The following is a 24,985-nucleotide window of genomic DNA, read 5'->3' on the forward strand; positions in this document are numbered from 1 at the left end:
AACAATCAGGCCTCAAAAAATGTGCCTCCAAGCAAACTGGGCAGGCTGACCATGCCATTTCACAACGTGGGCTGCACCCAAAATCCACTGCAGAGCCTAGTAAATGTGCCTGGGCCCAGGTGGTCGTAGCACTTTGTGGTCTCACACAGGAATATTCACAAAAAAACACCACCTTATGCTTTCTAAATCACTGATGGTTTAAAACTGCTGCAGATGAGAATCCAAGTGTGTAACACAACTGAATAACAAATCCCCAAACAACAAGACAGCAAAATGCTTTCATGGTCACTTAGCCATGGAAGAGACAAGGAAGAGTTAAGCGTTGTTGACTCTGACCAAACAGTGACTGTGGGTTTCAGGATGCAGTTGTTGATAGCCTGGTGAAACTGCACATCATTATTAGAGATATTGTTTCCTTATGCTAAGTATTTAAGTTGATATTTCCTTCTTTGGTTTTTTTTGTTTGTTTGCTTTTCTTTTGTTTTAAAAAATATCTCATTCTGATCCAGGCTTAACACATATTGCTATGGTGCCTGTAAGAAGACACCTGTACTATGACATTCAAGATCAGTATTACTGCTCAGGGCATGCAACACATGCGGAGACTGGTATCTATGTTAGCTGTGTCCTAAAACATTTCCTGAGGAGCACTTCAACTATCACCAGAGCTCACAGTAGAGGAGGCTAAGGCTTATCTTTCCCCAGCAGGTTTCATAGTATCATAGTATCAGTCAGGGTTGGAAGGGACCACAAGGATCATCTAGTTCCAACCCCCCTGCCATGGGCAGGGACACCCTACACTAGATCAGGCTGGCCAGAGCCTTGTCCAGCCTGGTCTTAAACACCTCCAGGGAGGCAATGACCTCAGCTCTCCAGTTCCTGACTTCTGTATTTATGTAACAGATTTAGGAAAGAAAGCCTCCACAGTTTGAGACGAAAGGGAGGACAGACAGGAAGAGTTAGCAGTGCTATTGGAGTCTAGCTGGTGATACCTATAATCATCAATACAAGATGGGAGCTGATGGGATTGAGAGCAGCCCTGTGGAGGAGGACTTGGATGTACTGGTGGATGAAAAGCTGGACACAAGCTGGCAATGGATGCTTTCTGCCCAAAAGCCAACCATATCTTGGGCTGCATCCAAAACAGTGTGTCCAGTGTGTCATGGGAGGCGATACTGTCCCTCTGCTCTGGTGAAACCCCAAATGCAGTGCTGTATCCAACTCTGGAGTCCTCAGCTCAGGAAAGGCATGGTACTGTTGGAGTAAGTCAAGAGGCTACAAAAAAAGACCAGAAAACAAAAAAATTCCACACAAAACACCAAAGGAAAACTGAGACAGTTTGTTGTTCAGCCTGGAGAAGGGAAGGCTCCAAGGAGACCTTAGTGCAGTCTTCTGATACTTAAAGGCAACACAGAAGAAAGATGGGGACAGACTTTTAAGCAGGGCCTGTTGTGACAGGACAAGGGGTGATGGCTTTAAACTAAAAGAGGGGAGATTTAGACTAGGTATAATGAACTCTTTTTTTTTTTTTTTTTTTTTTTTACAGTGAAGGTGATGAAACCCTGGTAGAGAGGCAGCAGATGTCTGATCCTTGCAAACATTCCAGGACAGGTTGGATGGGACTCTGAGCAGCCTTCTTTAGTTTAAAATGTCCCTGCTTTCTGCAAGGGGTTTGAACTAGAAGACGTTTAAATGTCCCTTCCAACCCAAACCAATCTATGATTCTAAGGTAATTGCTCAACACTCCCAGGTCCTCAGATCTTACACAACTGCATGTGGAAGAATGAGGGAAACCAAAAACCTTTCACAGCAGGCTCTGGAGGCCTCTTGCCCAGAAGAGGGCAGGCCTACAGTATTTTTTCTTAGTGGCATTCTCGCAGATCTACTTCCCTTTCTTTTGTCTGCTATGAGGGATGGAGAAATAAAATACAATGCAAAAATGCAAGCAGCTCCAACTCTAGAAATAACTTAGGCAGTTGCCTCAGTGCATGGGCTCAATTCTTTACTCTTTAGGTAGTCAGAGTTTTCAGGCAAGTCTTTTGTGCCTGCCTAAGGAGATGTCAACTAGCTAGTTCTATTTGTTTGCTGTAGATCAAGACAAAAAGCCTGCCCCATATTCAGATGAAACCTTAGGTCAGAAAATCTAATTTTAATGAAGTGCTTCATTTCCCCCCTAATTAAAATTAAAACAATCAGCTAGCTTTCAATTATTTCCACCCCCCTGCTTTCCCTCCTCTTTTCATTCTGCTCCCCACCCTGCAAATGATAAAGACCTGATGATTCGTGAGTTATTTGTTAGAGAATATATAACTGTCCAAGAGAAATGTTAGAACTGAGGTTTCAACTTCACCAAAGGTGCACAGAAGAAAATGCAGAGAATTCTTAACTAGCTGAACCTAGGAACTGTAGTATCAATAATATCACAGTATAAATACCATGATGATAGTAAACATATAACTAGATAATAGTATCTCTAAATAGAGTTCTTAAGAACTTCTCTTTAAGAAGGACTTCTCCAGCTTTCTTGGCTTCCAAGCATTTTTACCTTCTCTCTCAGGCTTACATCTATGAAGAAAAAGACACCATTCTTTGCTTCAAAACAGTCAAAGATTGCACTCTGAAGCAAGCTGTGCTGGCAGCAAAAGCTTTCTTTTTCAGATCTTCTCTCTCTTCCCTTTTTTTTTTTGGCACTCCTCATTGCCAGTCAGCTCTTGCAGTTTGCTTAATGCAAAGTGGGTTTGTGATACAGTGCAACAGGGCTGTGTGACTGGAGGCTGGGTACTCCAGCAGCTGAACACAGACTTCTAGCCCAAACAGATTCAGTGAAACATAGCACAGGGAGATGTCTCTGAGATTTGCTGTTCCTTGATCACAAAATGACAGGGATTGGAGGGGACCTCTGGTGATCACCTACTCCAACCCCTTTTGGCTGTGCAGTTTTAGGGATATTGAAACATCAGTTTTATCGTTTCTTTAAAAGAATTAAATATTCTTTAATAAAGCAGCATCACCTACAGCACATTGCTCAGGATCATGCCTGGGCAGGTTTGGAATTTCTCCAGAGAAGGAGACTCCACAAACCCTCTGGGCAGCCTCTTCCAGTCCTCTCAAAGGAAAGCGGTTTCTCCTTGCGTTAAAATGAAACCATCTGTGTTCCAGTTTGTATCTATTGCCCCTTCTCCTGTCATTAGGCACCAAGGAAAAGAGTCCGGCCCCATCCTCTTAACCCCTGCCTTTTAGATATTCATAAGCATTGATAAGATCCCCTCTGTCTTCTCCAGAGAAGGGTCTCTCATCCCTTCATTGCACTTCACACTATTCTCCCTTTCCTTTCACACACCTTTACTCAAAGGTAATCTTAAAACTAAGCAGAAGCTGGCATAAAATATCTGATGTGGACCCACACTTGCTTGAGTACACTCACCACTGACTACATTGCAATTTGGTCTTCATCAGGATCTCCTTCACTTTGGGTGGAAAGCTGCTGTGGCTGCACAAGGTGGCTGCTCTCTGATTGTTCAGGCAGGTGTGCATGAGTCAGGCCTGTACTTTTGGACAACCTCAAATATCGTGGTCCACTAATGCAATAAAACTTAAAAGGTGAGGAGAAAATACACAGGACTATCTTTACTCTTATGTTACATCAAAGCATTTGAAGTCAGATGAGTTATTTCTACACCCCAACCCAAGCTTAGCACAGACGAGGACAACACAAAGATCTTGTTAATGAGCTGCACTGTGGTGTTCCCTCTCCAAGAAAAGTAAGGCTGCTGCTCTTAACCAGCAATGTAGCAGACCTTCTGTGTTAGAACAAATTAGGAGCCTACCCATTCAAAAAGAAATAAGTGAGGATATTAGAAAAGTATATCATGAATTGAGAGAATGAATAAGTAAGAATTATCATTATTTCTCCTTCTGCAAGAACATGACATTATTACAGCCTGCTTAAAGTTAACAGAGGGAAAAAAAAACTTTCTCATTTAACATGAAATGAAAATATGGAGCTTATTCCTACAGGAAATTTGGAGCCAAAAAGAACAAAAGGGATAAATGAACAATTAGATGTGTACATAGATGGTAAATCTGTTAGGATTACTAACCACGAAGCTGTGTCATCTTAGAATCATAAAATAGATCTCCCCTGGTTCTGGAAGGCTTCTAGGCATTCAAGGACCTCAGAGTGACAAGTTCCACTACAGATATTCAAATAAGCATTTAGAATAAAGGCTCACAAAGAGGAAACAATATTTTCCAACCAAACCAGCCCAGAGTTTATGAGAATTACCTGAAGTAATGCTCAGCACTGAACCTGACCCCTTCAGAGTGCTGTTCAGGGCAGGAAGCAGTTTGCAAATATCATTAACTTCTGGCCTCTAAGTATCTTTCACAACAGCAAAAACCAAACAAATCCCCCAACAACTTCAGTCACATACCTGTTGTCATTCCAAGTTTTAAAAACTGACAAACAGTTCTACTCATAGCTCACTATGTCTCCAAAACAGTGCTAGAAGATTCAAAGTTTAGAAATATCCCCTTTAAAACTTAAAAAAAACCCCTAAGCATGGCCTAATTTAGCCCCAGGTCTAACAGCTGTTGCCTCAGAGGCAAACCCAGCAATTGATTGCTACAGCTCTATGCAGGCCAGGCTTCACAGCATAAACCTCCCTCCGGTTTGATGATCTGCATCTGCCAGCACTTCTACAGCAAAGGACTCATCCCTCCCATTGTGAGGGGCAGCTCCTGATTTCCTGTCTCTCAGAGCACAGAATAGGTATGAAAAAGCAAGCAGTGTTTCCAGAAGTAGTAGCTGAGCAACTGTGAGATTCTAATACGAACATCAGTGAGATGCTCATTTAAGACCTTCCTCTTTTCTTGTCGCTATTACAAAGGCAGAGCTTGCAGAATGACTATTGAGAGACAGCCTAGATTGAACAATGAGGACACTTGACTTCAGACCACACACATACTCCTTCCCTTGGTTCCCAGATCATCTCTGGACGCTGAGTAATCGCTTTTTCTGAAACATCAGTCTCTTCCATCCCCAAAACTGCCCTTCCCAAGGCATTGCCCTCAGTAAATCAAACACCTCACAAGTTTTCAAACAGTGCATTCAGCAGAAATGGGACACCTTGTCATCTGTATGCCAGGAGCCTGATTTTGTCAATTAGAAGCTGTATATAAAAAGCCTCTGCTAGCTGCTTTCCTGCTACTCTGGGGAATGCATATGAATAATTTTAAATGAGGGAAATGCTGTTGGGAATATTGTTTTATTTGGGAATTTAAAACTTTGAAACACATCTATGAAGTGTATCTTAGAATTCATAATGGTTACAGGGTTTTTTTTGTACACACATCTAAGCATGTATTTATTTTGGATTCAAATAAAGGAGGAAGAATACATCTGAATGTATCTTAGAATCACACAGCAGTTAGCACAGATTTTGTAAGGCAGGACAAAATGCCTTAAAAATAAATATCTATGAACAAAGCATAGGAAATCCTCTGATGTCCTTAGTGGAGGTCCAAAGGACGTGCAAGTGAGAGATGTGTTGTCTGTGGCACAGAAATGATTCCATTTATCAGCTGTATACCTTCCTTGTGACATGATGGTTACATAACAGGAATAATTTGGGAAGATTCTAATACGTTTTGCTGTTTACAGAATTTCAGCCTGGCTTTATAGATGGATGAGAATGTTTATAAGCTGCAAAGCAGGGAAAAAAATATGCTGATATTAAGAGAGTTTGTTTAGGGTGAGTTGATCTGTGATTGTACAACAGATAACAGAATCACAGAATCACCAAGGCTGGAAGAGACCTCTAAGATCATCAAGTCCAACCTGTCACCACAGACCTCATGACTAAACCATGGCACCAAGTGTCACATCCAGTCCCCTCTTGAATACCTCCAGGGATGGTGACTCCACCACCTCCCTGGGCAGCACATTCCAATGGCTAATGACACTCTCCGTGAAGAACTTTCTCCTCACCTCGAGCCTACACTTCCCCTGGTGCAGTTTGAGACTGTGTCCTCTTGTTCTGGTGCTGGTTGCCTGGGAGAAGAGACCAACTCCCTGGTGAGAGGCCTCAAGCACAAGCCCTACGAGGAGAGGCTGAGGGAGCTGGGATTGTTTAGCCTAGAGGAGGCTCAGGGGAGACTTTATTGCTGTGTACAACTACCTGAAGGGTGGTCATTTTAACCTTTGCAGTCTTCTGAACCTTTTTGATGCCACCCGCCTCACCATTACACTATCAGACTTTGTTCTCTTTTGTACTGTTGTCACTTAAAATCACTCATCTCAGAAACTTCACAGGGATGTCTTAGAGACTGCTGATATAACACTCATTCTCAAAAGAACGATTTTCAGAGCAATACACAGGGGAACTGCACTGTTTCCAAACTGCAATTGTTGGCCACTTGTTTTGTGTTTCATCCTATTCTTTTTGGATATTTTTTTGATGTAGCAAACAAATTGAATTCTTCTTGAAAAATAAATTACACACTGGGAGTTTTCTGAGCTGTCCACACAGTATTTGTTTCGTCTTCCAACATATGTTCCAAGTGTATCACTGGGACTGACACTAAGAAAGAAGGTGTTTGCCAGCTGTCACCACAGAGTAGTTTCTAAACTGTGGTTTCTGTGCTATTGCCGGATCTCAAGTGCTGTTGCACAAAAATACATTAGCAAAAGCTGATCTTTTACAGATGGCCAATACACATTCACGATCAAAGAAAGTTTCTGAGATTCAGATGCTCTTATTTAAGCAATGGAAACAAAACACTTGTTAGCATTCACATATATTAAATGGCTTCATTACATTAGAACAGAATAAACCAGCTTGGAAGAGACCTTCAAGATCATCGTGTCCAACCTATCATCCAACAACACCCAACCAACCAAACCATGCAGCCAAGCACCCTGTCAAGTCTCCTCCTGAACACCTCCAATGATGGTGACTCCACCACCTCCTCGGGCAGCCCATTCCAATGGGCAATCACTCTCTCTGCTTTCTGTCTTCCCTGAGTCCTGGAGTATTTATCTCTCAGCTAAATGATTCTACAAAACACCTAATATTGCATTGGTTATTATATATATTTATAAATATATATATTAAAAGTTTAGAGTAGAGCCCTTTGCACATTGCATTATATTCATTAGCACTTAGCCATTGAATTTAACATTCTAGAAAACACAAGGTTTGCCTTGAGAAGTAACACAAAGTTTTCAGGTAATTTTCCATTCACACTGAATCCTATTTAGCATTTCATTTACGATATTTACCAAAACCCACCCACCCCTTCAAAACAGCTCAGAAGAATTCAGTGAACTTGTCCTATACACAACCTAATGAAAACTAAATCATGAAAATAAATAAATAGCATTTCACTAGAGGTCATATTAGGATGTCTCATTCTTGTGAGCTGCCACCTACAGATGGTGTCCAACACCGATGGAGATATTCATGCAAGCTGCTACTCCGAAGGGAAAATGCACCACTGTGATACAGCCTCATATTTTTAAACTAGATCAATAGTCTATGTGTGTTCACACACAAACCACACTGATATATTTAAAGTAACTTGCATTGATAACTAGGACATCTGTGGTAGAATACTGCAATGTTAAATACGTATATAAGCATGTATGTGTGTGTATATAATTAAAATCAAAGAAAGTGGATCACAGGAGATATTAAGAAATGTTTTTTTTAAGACCAACATGAAACCTATGATGGTGCCTGTTGTTAAATATAACCTCTTTCCAGAGATGAAAAAATGGGTTATTATCTAAGGAATTGGGGGTACCATGCCATGTATATTATGATCTAAAACCCCAGACAATACAGATTATGAATTTTATCCTTTCAAACACGAGTAAAAACTCTGAGTAGTTTTCTGTCTCCAAGTTTCTCATCCAGCTTGGAATGACCAAAGTTGAGGGTATCAAACACTTAACATCTTGGTGAATCTATCACCTTGCAAGCATCTCATGCTGTGCACATGCAACTGTGACTCACTTAAAGACATGCTGGGATAGGAAGCACTTTCCTACCTCAACCCAAGCTCTGAAACCCTTGTCTTGTTGTTCTACACTCACCCTGGAAAAAAGCAGTCAAAAATTTACCTTCTGACCTTGATAATACTGGATTGCAGATGAACAAGATAAATCTTTGCCTGTTCCCTAGATAAGTCTCAGCTGTCCAGGCCTCATGAGGCTGCCACAGAACTGCCTGAGCTGTTTGCCACCTCTGCTGTGAGCAGACCTCGCTTCTCTTCCCAGCCCTCCTTTCTGGTATTCTCTACACATGCTTCCATAGGGAACTTTTACCCAAAGAAATTCAAAGCTGGAATCTGGTATTATCCTGAATCTATTCTATTCTATCTTTTTACATTCCATTACAAATCTTCCCTTAGAAGCAGAAAAAGAGATTTTAAAGTATGTTTTTTTATGCAGATAGTTGGCAAAAAACCCCCAAACAAATCAACTACCTCAAGAAGCACCAAGTAAGCTTATCTCTTACAGAACTCTCCATACCACCAACTTTGTCACCAGGTAAGATTTCAGAGGTCATCTACTATCTCAATCATTCAAATATATGGAAACTATTATCATGACAGCACATAATAATTCCCAGGATGTATGTTTGCAAATAGCCTATGTGATGATAGAACTGCTTATTCTATATGGGAATTAAAATTGGGGGGGGGGAAGGTTAAAATTAATAACAGGGAAAACATGTTCAGTGGTTTCCAATTTGCATAATGATTCACTCATAAAAGAAAACAACAATCAAGTGGTTGTGTACAAAACAGACTTTTGTCACAATAAACCTCTTGAGACAGATGTGGGTGTTCAGGTATTGCTGAACTGCATGGCAGTTAATATTGAATATTAATAAGATCTCAGGTAAAATAATTATTGACATAGAGACAACAGGCCAGATCTGAAATTCTCTGGTTGCCCTTTGGAGGAGTCTGTCTCAGGGACAAAGAGCTTCTGGCTTTGTGCAAGACAAAAGCTGTATTGTGGACATTAGGAATGATTTCTTCTCCAAAACGGTTCTCAAGTCCTGGAACAGGCTTCCTGGAGTAGTGGTGGATTCACCATTCCTGGAGGAGGTTAAAAGCCATGTAGATGTGGTATGGAGAGACAAGGGCTAGTGGTGACCTGGCAGTGCTGGGTTAATGGCTGGACTGGATGATCTTAAAGATCTTTTCCAACCAAATCAATTCTGTGATTCCTTGGTCTTCAGCTGGTGTGGTTCTGTGGCAGCTGCTTTAGAAAATTCATATTACTGTAGACAATCTCACATTGAGAAGTTCAGGTAAAATTTAGAAGAGTCACTTTTCAAAAGCCAAAATTCTTCACATCCTCACTTAACACTGCTGTGTGTTGCAGATACAGTAGAAATTGTGGTAGAGTGAAATAATTAACAACTTCTGAAACATGGCTGTTAAAAGAGTAAACTGGTCTGAGGAGAAAGTTCATCACTGAGAGAGTCATTCGTCACTGGAATGGGCTGCCCAGGGAGGTGGTGGAGTCACCATCCCTGGAGGTGTTCAAGAGGGGATTGGACGTGGCACTTGGTGCCATGGTCTAGTAATGAGGTCTGTGGTGACAGGTTGGACTCGATGATCTTTGAGGTCTCTTCCAACCTTAGTGATACTGTGATACCACATAAAGGAGGTAGGAGCAAGGTGGGCCTCATTCGCTTCTCCCAAGGAACAAATGCTAGGACAAGAGACTCTCAAATTCCACCAGAGGAGATTTAGGTTGGACATTAAGAAAAATTTCTTCAGCAAAACATTTGTCAAGCACTGGAATGGGCTGCTCAGGGAAGTGATGGAATTGCCATCCCTGGAGGGATTTAACAAATGTGTAGATGTGAATCTGAGGGACAGGGTTTAGTGATGACCTGGCAGTGCTGGGTTAGTGGCTGGACTTGGTGATCTGAAAAGCATCTTTTGATCAAAACAATTCATTGATTCTATTTGAACAAGCTTTATAAGCAGGCCTTAGAATATTTTGCAAATAGACTTTTCAGCCCAGCTATTAAGAGCCTTACTAACTACACTCTTACTATTTCCAAGGGAAGAAGGTATAGGCTACTTCTTATGGGAAATAAAACAGAAGTACAGAGACAAGGATTTGTACAAGGTGACACCAAAGCTGTGGCACACAGAAGAAATGAACCTGAATTAGCTGGGTTCCCACCCTGAATCTGAAGCAGGAGCACAGCCTTCCATCTGCAGTGAAAGCTATGTTCTCATTTCTTTATAATTTCCAGTACATCTGTCATATTAATTAAGATAATTAATTGAGCTAGCAGAGCAAAAGCTGTATATGTAGGCCCTAACCTTATGAACCATCACCACGATGGTCGAGGACACAAGCTAGTGGTAGCTAGTTCCAGTAGTCAAGGACACAAGCTAGTGGCAGCTAGTTCCACATCCTCTCCCTTCTTGGAAGGAATTCACACATACTAATCCTATTTTTCCTCCATTTATACTCTTACTGAGGTAAAATGTGACAAGATTAAATACCTGTTCCAGCAAACACTGGTTTTCAACTCATGTATTGCCTATGCCTAAAAAATCCACAAAAATTAAGAGAAACAAATTTGTCTGTGCTATGTGGACATTCACCTGCATGGAATTTTCTCTTCAAAATGTGAACTGCCCATAAGGAAAATCAAACTATTTCCAGGTACCTTTCTAAACATTCAGGGTGCCTTTTGACTGCCTGAGGAATATCCCTGGTCAGGATTTTTTACAGGGTCAGTGACAGCAATCTGGGCCTGAGAATATGAGAAATCCTGAGGCCATCATCTCCTCTGCAAACACCTAAGTCACTCAGAAGATCTTGCATGTCTTGTGTTTAGAAAGAATTGTGATCTTAAACAAATGATTTTCTAAACCTTGTATCAATGGTCTAACTGCAAAACAGCAAGTCAACTCAAACCAAAGAAATTCTTTGCTAAGTGCGATGCCAACTGGAAAGACCAGAGTGATAACTTTCCTCTCCCATTCTTCAACAACAGTAGTCTCAGTACCTTATCATCCAGATGAATGGAACAAACCAGTAGATTTTATTTTAGCAATAGGATCACAGGATGTCAGAGGTTGAAAGGGACCCAAAGAGATCATTGAGTTCAACCCCCCTGCCAGAGCAGGACCATACAACCTAGCTCAGGTCATGGAGGATTGCATCCAGAAGGGCCTTGAACATCTCCAGAGAAGGAGACTCCACAACCCCTCTGGGGAGTCTGTTCCCATGGTCTGTGACCCTCATAGTAAAAAAGTTCCCCCTTGTGTTGAGGTGGAACCTCCTGTGCTGCAGCTTACATCCATTGCTCCTTGTCCTATCACAGGGAGCAAGTGAGAAGAGCCTGTCCCCTTCTGAGCCACATCCCTCAGAGATTTACAAATATTTATTAAATCCCCTCTAAGTCTTCTCTTTTCCAGATTAAAAAGCCCCAGGTCCCTCAGCCTCTCCTCATCAGGTAGTGCTCCAGTCCCCTAATCATCCTCATAGCCCTCTGCCAGACCCTCTCCAGCAGATCCCTGTCCTCCTTGAACTGAGGAGCCCAAAACTGAATGCAGTACTCAAGATGAGGTCTCACCAAGGCAGAGTAGAGGGGGAGGAGAACCTCTCTCGATCTGCTGGACACACTCCTCTTAATAAAGCTATTATAAGCTACACAGGCTTAGAAAAGAATAGCAATGTTAAAAAGAAGCAACTAAACAAAAGTCAAACTCCTACCCTGACACTATCTGTACTTTGGTTTTTTCATTCATGACTGCTGTATCAGGAATTTTCAGCAGCAAGAATTCATATTTCTTCTCATTCTGTGAAACAGAAAAGGCTTTACAATTCTGTGAAATGTAATGTACAGGTTTAATAGGATTGTACTCTTGCCTAATGTCACAGTAACAAATAAACGCAGTAGAGAATTGCTGACACAATAGAAAACTGCTAGTTCGACACAAATGAGTCTCTGTAAATAAATCTGGAGTAATTTCTCTATACATCTTGGCTACTGCTTTAAGCCTGGGTTACAGCAAGGAGGTGGCATGATATTAATGGGGGGGGGTTGTTAAAAAAAATAGAATAAAATCTTCGAGCAACCACCTCTGTGTGTTTACAGCATATTGTAACTCAAGGAAAACGTGACTTGAGAGTTGGACTCTGAAACACCTTGTTTAGGCACAAACACCCTGCACAGCCCACACAGAACAAGCACAGAATGGCAGGTTGTGAGCTGGTGGAAATGGGATTGTGAATAGAATAGACCAGACCAGATTGGAAGAGACCTTTGAGATCATCGCACCCAACCTATCATCCAACACCATCTAATCAACTAAACCATGGCACCAAACGGCAAATCCAATCTCTTCCTAAACACCTTCAGCGATGGTGACTCCTCCACCACCCTGGGCAGCACATTCCAATGGGCAATCACGCTTTCTATGAAGAACTTCTTCCTAACATCCAGCCTAAACCTCCCCTGGCACAGCTTGAGACTGCATCCCCTTGTTCTGGTGCTGGTTGCCTGGGAGAAGAGAACCCCCCCAGTGGCACTCCCATGCACTTGGCAGAGATCACAAAATCAGATTCAGAGCTCTTCCAACACAATTGGCACCACATATCCTGGCTACAAGAAATGAAAGCAACTCCTTACTTCTCCAGCCAGCAGTTCTTGTCTCTTTCTGTCACTGTTTCCTTACTGGCACAGGCTGCTTCTGACTAGCAGATCCAGTGACAATTATACTGGGGAAATACACATCAGCCTTACCTCAGCCATTTTCCATTCTACTCACACTGAGTGTCAGGACTAATCCTCTCCCACTACCTGATTGTAACATGACAACATGTTGATAACAGGTCTGCCAGAAAGACTGCTAGGTATTTTGAATAGCTCTTCTGGGGAGATTCAAAACCTGCCTGGATGCAGTCCTGTACAACATGCTCTGGGTGACCCTGGCTTTAGAAGGGGGATGGATCTCCAAAGGTCCCTTCCAACTCCCACCATTCTCTGATTTTCATAGTTTCATAGTTTCATGGTTTCATAGTTTCATTCAGGGTTGGAAGGGACCACAAGGATCATCTAGTTCCAACACCCCTGCCATGGGCAGGGACACCCCACACTACATCAGGCTGGCCAGAGCCTCATCCAGCCTGCTCTTAAACACCCCCAGGGATGGGGCCTCGACCACCTCCCTGGACAACCCATTCCAGGGTTTCACCACTCTCATGGTGAAGAACCTCCTCCTCACATCCAGCCTGAATCTCCCCACCTCCAGCTTCATTCCATTCCCCCTAGTCCTATCACTACCTGAGATCCTGAGAAGTCCTTCCCCAGCCTTCCTGTAGGCCCCCTTCAGATACTGGAAGGCCACAATTAGGTCTCCTCGGAGCCTTCTCTTCTGCAGACTGTACAGCCCCAACTCCTTCAGTCTGTCCTCATAGGAGAGGTGCTCCAGCCCTCTGATCATCCTCGTGGCCCTTCTCTGGACACGTTCCAGCACCTCCAGATCCCTCTTGTAATAGGGGCTCCAGAACTGGACACAGTACTCCAGGTGGGGTCTCACCAGGGCTGAGTAGAGGGGGAGGATCACCTCCCTCGACCTGCTAGCCACACTTCTCCTGATGCAGCCCAGGATCTGATTGGCTTTGCGGGCTGCAAGTGCACACTAAGAGCTCATTTTATGAGAGCGTAAGAGAGCTCTATCATGAATAAAAATTAGGAGCAAACCACCAAGAATCAACAGCAAATATAGGCACTGTTGTTAGCATAAAGTTGTGATGGATAAAACAGCAAGCCCTCATACTACCCTTTTTCTTCACCTTTCCTTCTATTGACATGTCTTGGCCAGACACTTACCCACCTGCTCTCCAACTCCCCCTCAACAGGACAGAAAGGAGAAAAGAAGATGGAAAAGCTCATGAGGTTGAGGTAAAATCAGTCACCCGTTACCAGCATGGGTAAAACAGACTTGACATAAGGAAAATCAACCTTATTTATTGCCAACTAAAATGGAGTTGGATGGTGAGAAACAAAGGCTGAAAAAGTCAAACACTTTCACCCTCCTAACCCTCCTCACCCTCCTCTTACCTTTATTTCCAGCTCCCCTTGCTTCACCAGGGTTTCTCCCGAGGTTTCTGGTCTCCCACTTGAATCAGCTCTTCCCCTTCTTTCCTCTTTTTGTCAGAAAGCTATTCCTCACTACTTTTGTTTTTCTCAAGTTAGCTGTCTTTTGCTCTCCCTAGAGCTGCCCCAGCCTTGTCTCTGTGCAGACAAAGTGGGATTAGGGGGGAAAAGAAGATGGCGACTACTTCTGAGTCAGGTTCTCAGCTGATGTAAATAAGCCCCATCTCACCTCACCTGCAGTCACTTAATTCATTCTTATGGACTTCAGCTGCCATCTAAATTGTCTTAATTGGCTGACTGAGCTGTATGGCACTCTGCAGCAAAACCTGGGACTGCTATATGGGCTGAAGCCCACGTTTTAGCAATCTCCAGTTATCTGCTCTCATTTAATAGCCCCTACACGATATGACTTGTAAGGAATAAGGAACAGCATGAGGACCTGGTTGTTGAAGTGTTTGTGGACAATCTCCGTGGGTGGTTTGATCAACTGAAGAGCAGATGCTATTTTTCACCCTCTTCTTGATCTATTTTTGTTTGGAAAATTCGAAGCTGATTGCACATATGCTTAAAGTTTGGGTATGCAGATTTGAAAAAATCTAAACAAGTAAATGCATTTCATGAGTACTACCAAGTGGGCACTAAGTATTTATTCTAACCCTTGGATTTCCATGCACAAATGTTTAGCTGATGCAAACAAAGAGACTCAATTGGTCAAATCTCCTTTAGGTAATGAAAGGAGCTTGTTTCTGCCCTGGTTTAATTATCTTCCTTGGTCCAGATGCCTTCATTGAGCTGCATCTGCAAAGTATTTCTCAGCTGAGGGATGACTAAATCCTTCCTATGAGTTGACCCCATGGCAAGGGTCCAGAAAAGCTGAACAGCCACACTGCTCTTCCTGCAGTAAAAGTTGCAAGTGCTCAGCATCCTCAGCCATTTTGTAGGAAGTTTTGCATATTTCTGCTGCAAACATTTCTCTACAGCATGTCAGCTGCTTCTCAGTGCACATGTATACATACATACATGCATATATACATGTACCCTCAGCCTTCCAGAGGGTGGTACTGGAAGGGACACAGAATCATAAATTCATAGAATGGGTTGGGTTGGGATGGACCTTTAAAAGTCATCTAGTCCAATCCTTCTGCAGTAAGAAGGGACATCTTTAACAAGATCATGTTGTTCAGGTTCTTGTCCAACCTGAGTGAGAATGTTTCTAGGGATGGAGCTTCTACCATCTCTCTGGGCAACCTATGCCAGTATTTCACCAGCCCCAGCATAAAAAATAAAAAAAATCTTCCTTGTATCTAGTTTAAATCTCCCCTCTTTTAGTTCAAAATCATCACCACTTATCCTGTCACACCATGCCTTACCAAAAAGACTGTCTTCATCTTCCTTCTAGGCCCCTTTAGGTACTTGAAAGGCACCAAGAAGGTCTTCCCAGAGGCTTCTCTTCTTCAGGTTGAACAACCTCAACAGTGTCAGCCTTTCTTCATCAGAGAGGTATTTCAGCACTCTAATAGTTTTTTGGCCTCCTCTGGACCCCCTGCATCAGTTCCATGCATTTCCTTCACTAAGGGTTCTGGCACTGGACACAGTACTGCAGCTGAGGTCTCATCAGGCTCTTTGTTTCTCCATGTGTCTGAGATCTGGTTGGATTATATAAAGTTTGACAAGTTAATCCCTCACAAATTCAGTGTGTCAGACAAGTGTTACAGTCAGAGAGAAGGAGACTGTTCACATTATGCTGTAGAGAACCAACCATTTTCTGATCACAGAATTAACCAGGTTGGAAAAGACCTTCGAGATCATCAAGTCCAACCTATCACCCAACACCACCTAATCAACTAAACCATGGCACTAAGTACCTCATCCAGTCTTATTTTAAACACTTTCAGGGATGGTGACTCCACCACCTCCCCGGGCAGCACATTCCAATGGCAAATCACTCTGTGAATAATTTCTTCCTAATATCCAGCCTAAACCACCCCTGGCACACCTTGAAACTGTGTCCTGTCATTCTATCACAGGTTGCATGGGAGAAGAGACCAACCCCCACCTGCCTGCTTTCTCCCTTCAGGTAGTTGTAGAGAGCAATAAGGTCTCCCCTGAGCCTCCTCCAGGCGAAACAACTTCTGCTCCCTCAGCTGCTCCTCACAGGGCTTGTGCTCCAAACTCCTCACCAGCCTTGTTGCCCTTCTCTGGACACATCTGAGCATCTCAACATCTTTCTTAAATTGAGGGGCCCAGAACTGGATACAGTACTCAAGATGTGGCCTAACCCACGCTGAATACAGGAGCAGAATGATTTCCCTGCTCCTGCTGGCCACACTACTCCTGATACAGGTCAGGATGCCATTGGTCATCATCCACTGGTGGGTAATTCTTACCTTCATGTCTGTAACTTTCTTTCCCTTTTCCTTACAGGAAAACATGCTGCTTTTCCTAATACAGCTGTTTGCTGCAGCCAGGATGGCACTATATCATTTACCCAGATGGTCTGAATAATACTGAGTGATTCCAGCCACTGTAACTGCATACAATTTTGTTGTAGAAGTTGTTTTGTAGGAAAAAAAGGGGAAAAAACTAATTCATACCACAGTTTTATTTCCTTTTATTTGCAGGAATAGTCAAAATTGGGACAAGAATTTCAGAAACAACAAGTAAATGTGGGTGCGCAGCAGTACCCCAAATAAAGAGGTGATAATCAGCACCCTCAGAGAATCTGCTCTCCTGGAGGCATCCTGACCAGGCAGACTTTTGAAATCATGGCTTAGCATGATCAGACAATGGGTTTAAATTGTGGTCTGTGTGCAACAGCATAGTGAACAACTACCTGGTATCCCTACCCTGTTCTGTGTTGCACATATTTGAAGCTAAAAATGACTCAATTTTTCAACAAAAAAAAAGCAAATCTGATATTTGTTGCAAAAAGTTCCATTTTTTACATTCCCCCCCCCCCCCCCCCAACCTACTAGAGATTTCAATTTTGAAATATCTGGGGTACTGATATTTCAGACCTCATTTCCCACAGGAAACCAGTGGATTCCATAATTCATTGCAGCAACTCAGCAAGAGGTGAAAACTGTATGTAATGTAATCTGTTTAGGGAGACTCACTCAGCAAGAACAATGGTGGGATAAAGATCCAAAATATAACTCCCATGAGCACTATGGAAGTATTCTTCAAATGAAAATGCTCAGTTTCCATTTTTTTTTTGGTGAAAAGGCAACATATTCTAAAGAGCAGCTGCCTACTTCAACCCAGTCTGGTTAACTCCTGTGTAACTGGAATATTAGATACAGGCATTATCTCATTTATCTTTGTAGGGTCTGCATATACTAACAACACTTGTTTTGTGGTTTGGTTTTTTTTCTTGCAGTACTGTGGCAGATTATGGCACTTACTAAACATGTATCTTGTTAGGTGGTATGAAACATGGTAGGAAAGACATAACGCTTCACTAAATTCTCTGACCTACCACTGTACTATTGGTAGCTTAATAGTAGTAAATGGAGGTCAGCATTAAAGTCTCTCTGATTTCATTTTCCACTTACCACATATTCTGTAGATCAATCACAGACTATGAGGCTCCACAGACTCTTCCACAAGAGGACAGATGACTTCATAGTTAGGGCATTAGACTTGAGTTTAAGACATCTGGATTCAATTTCCATCCCTCGTATGGAATCTTGGGCAAATTATTTAATCTGTTGGTCCCCATCTTCCAACTGAGAAGATGATAGTGCTTCTTTGTGGCTGTTAACCTTGGGGAAGACTGAGCAGGGATCTTATTGTTGATTATAAATAACTAAAGGACAGCCAAAAGGATGGGGCCAGGCTCTTTCCAGTGGTGAGAGGACAAGGACTACAAGGCACAAACTAGAACACAGAAAGTTTCATTTAAACCTAAGTAAAAACCTCTTGCTTGTAAGGGTGCCAGATCACTGGACTAGGCTGCCCAGAGAGGCTGTGAATCTCTTTCTCTGGAGAGATTCCAGGCTTGCCTGGGCACGTTCCTGTGCAAGCTGTTCCAGTCAAACCTGCTTTAGCAGGCTGGTTGGACCAGAGTTGTCTTCCAACCCATAGCACTCTGTGACTCTATGATTCTTTTATCAGTCTTGTGGTTTAGTCACTTAAAAATCACTTAAGTGTAAGGACTGCCTTAGAGCAGATATCTGTGTGCAGGGCTCAGCACTGTAGAAATCCAGCTCTTCTTGAGAAACCACTAATGGCAACAATAACCTGTTTCCAGAGATCTAAATACACATACAGCTTGGCTTGAGCATGCCCTTAAGCCATGGTGGGAAGCAGGCCCATCTGAAAAGGTGGCATGCAGCACCTCTGAGGAACTCACAAGCCAGCCATAGCTGTGTGGTGAGTTATGCCTCACTTTAGCCTTTTGTAATAGTTGTGGGAGCAGCAGCAGCAGCAGGGTGATGTTACCTGGAACCTGCAGGCTTGTGAAGCTTGGTATCTCCACCTGTGATTTGGAGAGCATTTGACTGACAGAAGCTGAGCAGTGTTTCACTCTGTGGGGCTCATGACAGCCATTGTCTGTCAACACACTCTATCACCCTCTGCTTATGTAGACAATATTTTTCCTATTTTTCCTTTCTCTATTTTTTTTTTCCTGGTGTATTCATCACTAGGCTGCAGACACCTAGTTAATCCATTTAGAACCTATCAGCTCTGTTCATCGGCTCATAAACCCATTACCTCGGAGGCGCGGAGCTCAGGGACACAGGTGCCAGACCAGTGCACAAAACCCAATTGAGTTATGTAGCAGGCGGCAAGGCCCTCGGATTCATGATTCTGCCTGCATGGGGAATTGCACGCGTTCTGTGGCAGCAGCCACTTTATTAAATATCGATTTAAATCACAGCCTTTAATCAAATCTGATAGAAGACCTTTCTCACCTCCTGTCTCTCCTCCAACCCCATGCCTCTCCCCCAGCCCTCCCCAGTCCCCTCCTGTCTCGCACCGGTCCGCCTGATGACGGCGGAGCTCGGGAATGAATAGTTAGCGAGCGGTTCAGCAGCAAACCCTTATCAACAGTAATGAGGCATTTGCGATAATCGAGTGATGAAATGTAAATGGGCAGTAATGAGCATGATTACATCCGCTGGGGAACCATCAAAGCTGCTTCTTTCCTCGCAGATAGATGAGCTCCCTTGCTGTCGCTGCCCATTGCTGCCTTCGCTCTGAGCATGGCGCAGATGTGGGGACCAGTAGGGAGGGAAGCAGCACAGGGAGGAGCAGGACTCAGCAGTGCCTTGCTGTAGGAACTCACTGACAGTGGCCAGGTAGCAGCCAGGCTCCCTCCATGCTAATCCCACCTTTGATGGTTAGCCATCGCCTCTGCCTCAGCCACCCTTTCCTCCCTCCTTTCTGGTCCTTAGGGATGATTTGATTTGCTGCAATGTTTGAAAACTGCCTCATTGTGCTAACAAGATTAACTTGAGCCTATGTCTGTTTGATACACTGGAAATGCACAGGGTGACTCGGACTGGCTTTCTGCTGGAGCTGAAAGAGCCAAGAAATGGGACGGTTGCCAGGGAACAGGCCCGACGGCAGCTTATGTCATCCTTGCCAGCGATGGACCAGCGAGGACAAACACCGACATGTTCAGGAAAGAGGGAAAGTCAGTGCCTCCATCATCCAGCCAGCAAAAAAATCTCCAGACCCCAGAAACTACTCACCCTGAAATAAACACATCAAACTGCATCATCTGGCCCAATTGCTCAGTTTATCCTGGGTAATTTGTGCAACTAAATAGTGCTAGAGAAAAGTCAAAACCCCAGGGTTAAAAAGTTGGGTTGCAAAGAAACCTGCATAGAAAACACCCTTGTGCCCATTGTGCATTCACCAAACTTCTCTTTGCTGTTTTCTGGGTCTCATGGGATTTAACTATGGCATAGAACCTAATTATCAGTGCCCTTATTTCCCTATTTTAAAGCCACATTATCAATGGAGAATTGTTGCAGGAAGTTAAGAAGTGATCAGCTAATGAATGCCCACCATTTGTGACTCTTTTTGCATTCAAAATCCCAGACAGAATTCTACTATGCCTCAACCCTGATGTGATGGTCAAATTTATATTTCTGATAATTCCTTGCACTAAAATCCACTTTAATTATGCATTCATTGTACCACATAAAGAATTCTTATGCAGACAAATCTCCTCTCTGCTGGATCGCACACTTGAAAGCCAGTGCAGATGGTCTACGAAGAGCGCACTGCAGGGCTTTTGACCCTGGGCAGATCTGCAGAGAAGGGTAGGTGTCACATTCAGCATGGTCAAAAAAACACCATCCCACTGAGGATGCAGAAAGGGGCTGTTGGTAGAGGTGGAGTAAGTGTGAACTGAATTTACCCACTGTAAAGACATGGGTCTCATTTACTCTTTCACAAACTAACTTGAAAGAGGCAGTTGTTTGTTTTGTTTTGATGCATATGTGTTTTGCATAATTGGAATGGCTACAACATCTCTGGGATGACTAGAAAATCACACAAAGGTAAACAGGAAAGCAAGCAGTGGAGCAAGATAACACTGGTGGATAAGAGAGCAATGGAAATAATGAATCTTTGGTAGAGCTCCTCTTTCAAGGACTACAAGAATTGTATTAGGTGGGATCTGAATGAAAGTAAGGTTTGGGAATGGAGAGTGCCAGCCAGAGAGCAACTGGCTCTGGGGTAGGGAAAAAAACAGGAAAGGAGACTCAAAATACTTCCCAGATGTCTTGAACAAAGCCAGGGTAGCAGACAAAATTGAACATAGCCAGGTTAGCAAAACCAAATAATTTTCCATTGAGTTTCTCTCTCATTTCTTATTTTCTAGCTCTCAGAGCATGTTGAAGTGGCATGAATTCCACCAGTTACCTCTCACACCAAGCAAAAAAATCCTCACATTTTTGAGTCAGAAATGGCTTCAGACAACTGATCATGGAGAAGTTGCATGGTGGAGAAGTTGCATGGTGGAGAAGTTGCATGGTGGAGAAGTTGCATGGTGGAGAAGTTGCATGGTGGAGAAGTTGCATGGTGGAGAAGTTGCATGGTGGAGAAGTTGCATGGTGGAGAAGTTGCATGGTGGAGAAGTTGCATAGTGGAGAAGTTGCATAAGCTAAGCAGCCCAAATTCTAACAAGAGAATCTCATCAACTCATCTGGGGACTAATTACATCAGTGCTGCATCTGAAGACAGATGACCAATGCAGGGATTTAGGAAAGATGCCACAGATGAGTCAGCCTGGTGCAGTTGTCTGCCCACCTGCTCTCAAACCAGAACGATCAGATGGATCAAGATGGTCACCTCTGTTGTCAGTCACAGAAGGTCTTCCTGAGCACCTAAGGAGTTAATTAATATTATGGAGTTCCATTCTCCTCCAGTATCAGGGTGTTTTTAACTGCACTAGTTTGAGTTCATGTTGTGTTTAGAAATACACTAGGATCTTTCACTTATTAGAAATGCAATAGCTGTTAAATTGTATTAGTTATTGACCTTAGCAGCAATAAACTGCAGCAAGAGTAGTCTACAGTAAACACTGCTAAATCATAATCAGCTGGCACAATGCAGGTCTTTCTGACCATTTGCACCATGCTCTGTAAAATGCATTTGATCACAGTATATAAAAATGTGAGAGCACTGTATATGATGTTGAAATGCACTGAGTTTAAAGACATATCCAACCAATTTATCATTTAACTTACGGCTTCGCAAAAGCTATTAAAAAACACTGTGAGCCTGGAGGCCACACATATGCTACAGCCCTGGAAATGTAAAGAAGTTCATTTGAATCCCTTAATAATGACCTTGACCTATCAAACAAAGTGCACTTATTGTCAACAATTCATCTCACTCTTGACCCATGGCAAAACACCTAACCCTTAAATGCTTGTGGTGGGGGAGGAAAGGCTTGAGGTTTTCTTCTCCTCTTTCCCCTGGTGAAATGGGCCATTTTTTTCTCCCTGTTTAGCAAAATCTGGAACAGAGATCATTAGAATGCTTTTGGCAGCTAATTTGAACATCAGTGACTCAACTTTGAGGAGGAAGCCTTTTTCTGCCCTAAAGAATCTCAGAGAGTTTTCAGACTACAGTAATTGAAAAATCCCTAAACACTCACTCACAGAGGAGATACACATTACTGCAGGAGCAGTCTACAAATTGTAAAGTATTCAATTTACATTCTCAGTACCTCAGGGCAGTTGTGAAGAATTTATATCTTCAGAAACCTTTGAACTAACAAAAGATAACATTTCACAGTAAAGTCTACTTGCATAAAAGTTTTTTAACTCCATTCTTATTCTGAAGGAAGTGTCTTTTGCACTTTTGGAAGCAAGGCTCCACACAGCTATCTGAGATGTTAAAAAGGAGATGGAAATGGAAACAGAGGTGTTAAGAAACTGTAATGGACCTACTGCATCTCATTTAGAGCATGAGTTCATTATTCACCAGTCCACATGTGATGTAGTCTTGCTCCGAACTCGATGTCTTTTTAAATGATACTTCTGTTTGATCAATGTGCAAAGATTCTTGGTTATATTAAGGCCCTTTATGCAAAGGGCTTGCTAATGTGTAGGTAACGGGCACGGCTTCACCCTGGCTGGGGGCAAGAGGACCTTTTTCATTCTCTGTGTGTGTCAGCTGGGACAATGCGTAGTGTCACATCTGATGTGGTCAACTGGCTACATTGCCTCTCTGTTTACACTGGATCTTCATCTGCTGGGAAACATTGCATTTTAAAACGTATTGTGATCAGACTCAGACCTGACACCTTGTACAGTCCTCTTTAAGAAGGGAAACATTTATCATTTTATTTAAAGCAGAGTCACTTTGCAGACTAAATCACTTGGATCTCTATCGACAAACCACCGTGTTTAGAGGTTCCTTTGGGAGCCATGCAAAAAGCCGTGCATTTTTTCAGGATCAAAGGACTTCAAGGGTTTCCTGCAATAGTAGGCAACGTTAATGATGTGCCTAAGTCACAGATAAGTCAAATTTAACATCCAGCTGGCACTTGACTAGAAGCAGGAGAAGACGACTGAGACTGTTAAGTCATCAGGGTTCCAGCTCAACGTTTCTGTACAGAAAGCTGGTAATAGAATCAGGCATCACATTTTCTACCTAGGAAATGATCCTTCTCTTCTCTTGCTCCTTTGCTTGATCAAAGAACACTCAATATAATTACCAATCTAATGATATTTTTGCTTTAACTCCTTTTATTTGTTTTTTTTAAATGTCAGTGGAAGGAAGAGGAGGAAGGAATAATAAAAAAAAAAAGAAAAAGAAATCTGCTTCAAGCCAACCCTAAATCTGTGATTACCATATTCATGTCCAACACTAAGTGTTGTGTGGAAACATTAATGAAAGTTTTAAAATGCAATCATTGGTTAAAGTTTTTTTTTTTTTCTTTCCCCCCTTCTCTACAAAGAAATTGATAAATGTTTCTATTAACTATTAACCCAGGAATCAACAGTCTTATAAAACCGTTTTATTCAGCCCAGAAAATTAGGCAATCCATCATGACTGATTTGCTCACATTTTCCCCTGCAAATAAGTGAGATGAAAACTTTAAAACCAATAAGATAATGCACTTAACAAATTCAGCTGAGAGAGATGGATAAACTAAGATGCCACTGGCATCAGTTAAGGAAAATCTGTCGTGTTTCCAATTATTTGAGCAGATTTTGTATCCCAATTTGCTGCCAGACTGGCTGCATCCCCCACTCCCCTCTTTCAAACCAAATCATCTGATCTTAAATCAGAACAAGCTCATCATATCACACTATGAAAGGCCAACAGGGGATAAATGACACCAGATGTTATATGAGTTTTCTTTTAGGCTTTCATTTCAGACTTACTGCATTCCCCATGCTGCTTTTTACTTGTCAAAAACTCAAATGTGCTTTGATAGATAACAACCCTATTTTCTTCACTGCCTGAGCTTAGAGAATACCATTAAGTATTGATATTGATGGTGCTTAACTAGGGAATGCGACCTGGGACTGCGGAAAGCAGGATCTTGGGATCCAGAGGTATCTTTCAGTCCCACAGATGCACTTTCTGCTAGTCCCTGGGTTTTTTTGGTTGTTGCTGCTGGGGGTGGCGTTGGGACACACGCTGTGTGATTTTACAGCACAAAATGTGAGCGCACAGACAGACAAGAAAAGCAAGGAGGGGCAGGCACGCTCAGAAACATAACTCTTAGGCCCATCTGCTGCTGCTGTCTGAGCTGCTGAGGGAGCCGATGTCATACCGAAAGACTAACAATGAACTTGAGAAGCTGAACTGAGGCTCGCCGGTGCAAAATCCAAAGAACATCATTATAATTTGCTTTGCTTATAGTCTTCTGGAGTCATTGTGTGCCCAGACTGGTAGGGATAGGCTAGAAAATGGCAGAAACAAAGAACAGCATGGACTGCTCAACAGCAGTCAGGGGGAGCCAGGCAAGCAGGGTAAATAACATGCATGGCACAGTATCCCACCAGCCTAGGTCTAGGAGGAAGAAGCTTCTCTGTAAGGGAGAAACCTGATGATTTTCTCAAAATGTGGGCAGCTTTCAAAAGCCAGCTTACTCCCCAGGTACTAACTCTGTTCCCAGTCTTAAGATAGCTGGCTGGTGCTGCAAAGAATGTGATTGAAAGAAAATGTGAACCATCTTGGTACAGGGCAAAGAAATAAATTGATAAATAAGTTAGTTTTGATCATGAAGAGAAAAGCCACTTCTTTCCAGCATGTCACAAGTTATTGGTTTTAGGAATATTTATAAAGCTACACTAGACTTTCACAACGGTCACAAATATTTTCTTAATGAAATACCTAGGTAGTGAATGCAC

The 24,985-nt window shown here is 42.6% G+C and overlaps 1 protein-coding gene across 12 annotated transcripts in view; it reads left to right on the forward strand.

Annotated features, from left to right (window-relative positions):
- LOC137455766 (uncharacterized) overlaps positions 1-24,159 on the forward strand; it is a 32,367-nt gene extending 8,208 nt beyond the window's left edge. For 3 of the 12 annotated variants that reach the window (XR_010990899.1, XR_010990901.1, XR_010990900.1), the window contains 2 exons: positions 19,649-20,428; positions 20,992-24,159. Coding sequence is in view for 4 of the 12 variants with exons in the window: in XM_068166852.1 (XP_068022953.1) it covers positions 8,456-8,554; positions 15,553-15,653; positions 19,649-19,912 (464 nt within the window). In the remaining 8 variants the exon portion in view is untranslated. The other 9 variants (XM_068166852.1, XM_068166851.1, XR_010990898.1 and 6 more) reach the window with 8 other exon arrangements.
- The last annotated feature ends 826 nt before the right edge of the window (positions 24,160-24,985 follow it).

The sequence above is a fragment of the Melanerpes formicivorus genome, unplaced genomic scaffold (genome assembly GCF_026170545.1).
Source record: "Melanerpes formicivorus ecotype bairdi unplaced genomic scaffold, bMelFor1.0.p_v2 SCAF_109, whole genome shotgun sequence".
NCBI classification, from domain to species: Eukaryota; Metazoa; Chordata; class Aves; order Piciformes; family Picidae; genus Melanerpes; species Melanerpes formicivorus.